The 3,563-nt window shown below is 41.1% G+C and overlaps 1 protein-coding gene across 1 annotated transcript; it reads left to right on the top strand.

The window, feature by feature from the left end:
• Nucleotides 1-1,167: 1,167 nt before the first annotated feature.
• Nucleotides 1,168-2,794, top strand: LOC124141233. Its single transcript, XM_046509175.2, has one exon. The coding sequence runs from the start codon at nt 1,221-1,223 to the stop codon at nt 1,929-1,931; it is 711 nt and encodes a 236-aa protein (XP_046365131.2). The 5' UTR covers nt 1,168-1,220; the 3' UTR covers nt 1,932-2,794.
• Nucleotides 2,795-3,563: the final 769 nt, after the last annotated feature.

Raw genomic sequence — 3,563 nt, 5'->3', positions numbered from 1 at the left:
CTTATTTATTTCCCTCAGTATATATACTGACGGCAAACATGAATCTGCGAACTTGAACCAATCTGCCATTGATGTTTTGAGTGATTGTGTTGAAAATGCTATTTCTGATGGTCATAGGAAGAAGCATGGTTGGGGCCTTTTTTAAAATTCAAATTCTGAATTTAAATATAACTGAATTATTGTTACCAAAAATCATTCATTTGTCTGACTGATAACTCGCCTTTTCCGTTCTAAGAAAAGCACGTGTTTGACCTATGACATGGTCAAATATATAAGTATGGGAAAGGGGCCGATGTTTCTCCCGAAGAGAAAATATAACTAGGAGAAAGTCAGTGACCCAAAACTGTTTGTTTACTACGTAAGTAATCTATAGACCAATATCTCCTTAGACAACCAGCTTGGTGAAATACTTGCTCATGTTCACATAAATAGTCCAGCTGTATGACGGCGGTCTGTAAATAGTCGAGTCTGGACCAGACAATCCAGTGATTGATATCATGAGCATCGATCCGCGCAATTGGGATACGATGACATGCATCAACCAAGTCAGCGAGCCTGACCACCCGATCCCGTTAGCCGCCTCTTACGACAAGCATAGTCGCCCTTTACGGCAAGCATGGGTTGCTGAAGACCTATTCTCTACCTGGATCCGGGGGTACTGGTGGCCCAGTCGTCTAAGGCACATTTAAGAAAAGGGTTCAATGAAACTTCTAAAATCAGTCATTTCACACATTTTATACCTTCAGCTTAACTCTGTCATGGTTTGTTTTGCACCAAATAACCCATGTTCGTTCTGTAACATGTTGCAATTTGTTTAACACTCTTAAATTTGATGGCCCCCCTTTAACAAAACGTAAAGCGACTTAGATCAGCCTGGCTTGCATTATTTAACTTCACCAAAACATGTTGTTATAGGTCCGTTGAAAGGAACAAAACTTAAAGGATTTTATATGATTGATGTCAATAGGTAAATGAAAATAACCAATCAATATATATATATGCTTGTATAACGCTGAAACCGATTCAAAACTAGACCGAACGTTAGTTTCAGTGAAATACAACTCCAGTGCGGCCCAATGAATTGGTGTTACATAAAAAGGGAGTTAACTCTTACCGACTTAACTGAATCGAAAGTAGGTTTACCAGGAACACAAATGCTTTTCGAGGACCAAATGAACCGCCATATTGCAGTCATCTGATCATATTTTGACGTGACAACAATGTCGGACTCTGAAGGGAAGGAAGCAGGGCCTCTTAGTCCTTACGACTCCATGTTTCGGACACAGAGTGCGCTGAGTGACGTAGCGCTCGTTGTTGAAGGAAAGGCCCTACATGTGAATACATGTGTGCTATCTCACTTGTCTCCTGTATTTCTGAAGATGTTTGTGGGGGAATGGAAAGGGAAGACAGAGGTTCCTATCGCAGACAAGAAGTACGACGACTTTGTGGAGCTACTGCTATGTGTCTACCCGCCATTCTGCAAGCCCATCTCCATGGAAACACTCGACGCAGTTCTGCCGCTCGCCGACGAATACGGGATCGAGTCTCTCAAGCTGCGGTGTGAGGAGTTTGTCCTAGCACGCTTCAATCACAGGGTTAAGGAACTGAACAATCCACCCAACAAAGAATTAGTTCATTTCCTCTACCTGGCGGACAAGTACAAACTGAACACACTTTTGGAAGCTTGTATTGAGAAGGTGAAACACCGATCCTATGATGGGGAACACGGCGTTAAAATGTTCAACGAATTTGGATTGGTGTCATTAGAAGTTAAATATAGGGTCACATCTGAAAGAATGACCCTACTTGAGGCCCCTCTCAGGTCTTGTCTTTCAACACGAGGTCATCAAGTGATTTCAAACTACAGTTTTGATTTTAGGAAGGTTCATGAGTACTTTATCTTTGATCCGAAGGTTGCTCAGTTGAAATAGAAACAGAAATGGTTTACAACAGCGGGAACAGAACCCCGCGAGATGCCCGTACACACCTTGACGAGCCATCAGCTGAAGCAGTGATGAGGATACCCGAGCTGGTTCTAATCAAAGAACACGGGATGTGCGATTAATTTTTAATCCAAAAGAAAAGACACGTGTGAACACTATAGCTTATCTTTTTGCAGATTACATTAGACTGATTGTCTGCGAACAATTGTATGAACGATTGTCGGTATTGTGTCCACCACTATCATTTTACTGTTGTATTAATTCATGTACATTCCTACAGGCATCGGCTGATGCACACATGAGACCCTTCTGTGGAGGACACCATTATAATTACACCGCCATGCTTCCAGTTGGGCTTCTTGTTGTATAGTGGACACTTTGTGTCACCACCATTGCAGTAATCTGTTTGTGACTTCATCACGAGGCTGAATATCTGATCACACTGTCGGCCATGTGGACGGTGAAATACAAATCTTTCCAAACATTGTTTTTCTTCGATTGTAGATTGTTATTGAATTATTGGGGAACATGTACAGAAATAAAATATCTTAGAATTTCTCTGCATTTATTTCAACACTCAAACAAATCTGCATAAGCAGTCATAATTTCGTACGAAACACAGCAAGAAATGATATGATGATGATCTACCATCCCGTCACCTGTGGAAGAACTGTAAACCATGGATGTGGTCCACGTGCAGTTTGATTCCAAACGTTTCAATTTACACCCGACACGTGAAGATCCCGGTTAGAATCTTCGGCAACCCATGCTTGCCGTGAATGGCGACTATGCTTGTCGTAAGAGGAGACTAACGGGATCGGGTGGTCAGGCTGGCTGACTTGGTTGATGCATGTCAACGTATCCCAATTGCGCGGATCGATGTTCATGATGTCAATCACTGGATTGTCTGGTCCAGACTCGACTATTTACAGGCCGCCGTCGTGTAGCTGGACTATTATGCGGCGTTAAACAACAAACAAACAAACAAACAAACACTGTCACACAACTCACAAGCTTGGAAATCTTTTTGGAAGTAAGGGTAATTTTGTGGTCATGTGTTCACCTAAAAGTGTTCGATTTAATTACGTTTTGTAGTGGTTTGCATAGTCTTGAACATATCATCAAATGATGTTAACGTGTTTGTAGCGTGTGTACATGTAGTCTACCCAGCAACCTATTACATTGTATAAATATTGAGTATGCTTAGATATTAGTATGTGCAATCAATATATGCCCCCTCTTGATCCGTGTGTCAAGTTTATGTCAGTGTTTTCCTTTTGTGATAGCAAATAAAATATTTTGTTGTGTTTTTTTCGTCTCCATGTTTTCAATGGCCTTGCAGATTTATAATGCACCAAATCCACACCAGCGCTACGTTATTACCCTGGTCAATGGATTAGTGTGCTCTCGATTTTCATTATCAGCTTCCTGGAGAGTGCACAACCCAAACTGCCTGTGAGGCTGGGATTTTATCGAAAAAATATAAATGGTCCTCGAATATGCTTGAACAAAATAAAAAAATTGTTGAAAAAAGGAAATTGCCTGCAACAAAAATTACATTGTTGCAAGGTGTTTTTCCTTAGAAACAACATCAGACTCATAGTTCCTTAGAAAACAACA

The sequence above is a fragment of the Haliotis rufescens genome, unplaced genomic scaffold (assembly GCF_023055435.1).
Source record: "Haliotis rufescens isolate VD_foot unplaced genomic scaffold, xgHalRufe1.0.p SCAF_12, whole genome shotgun sequence".
NCBI lineage: Eukaryota > Metazoa > Mollusca > Gastropoda > Lepetellida > Haliotidae > Haliotis > Haliotis rufescens.
This window is presented reverse-complemented; position numbering and strand designations above follow the sequence as displayed.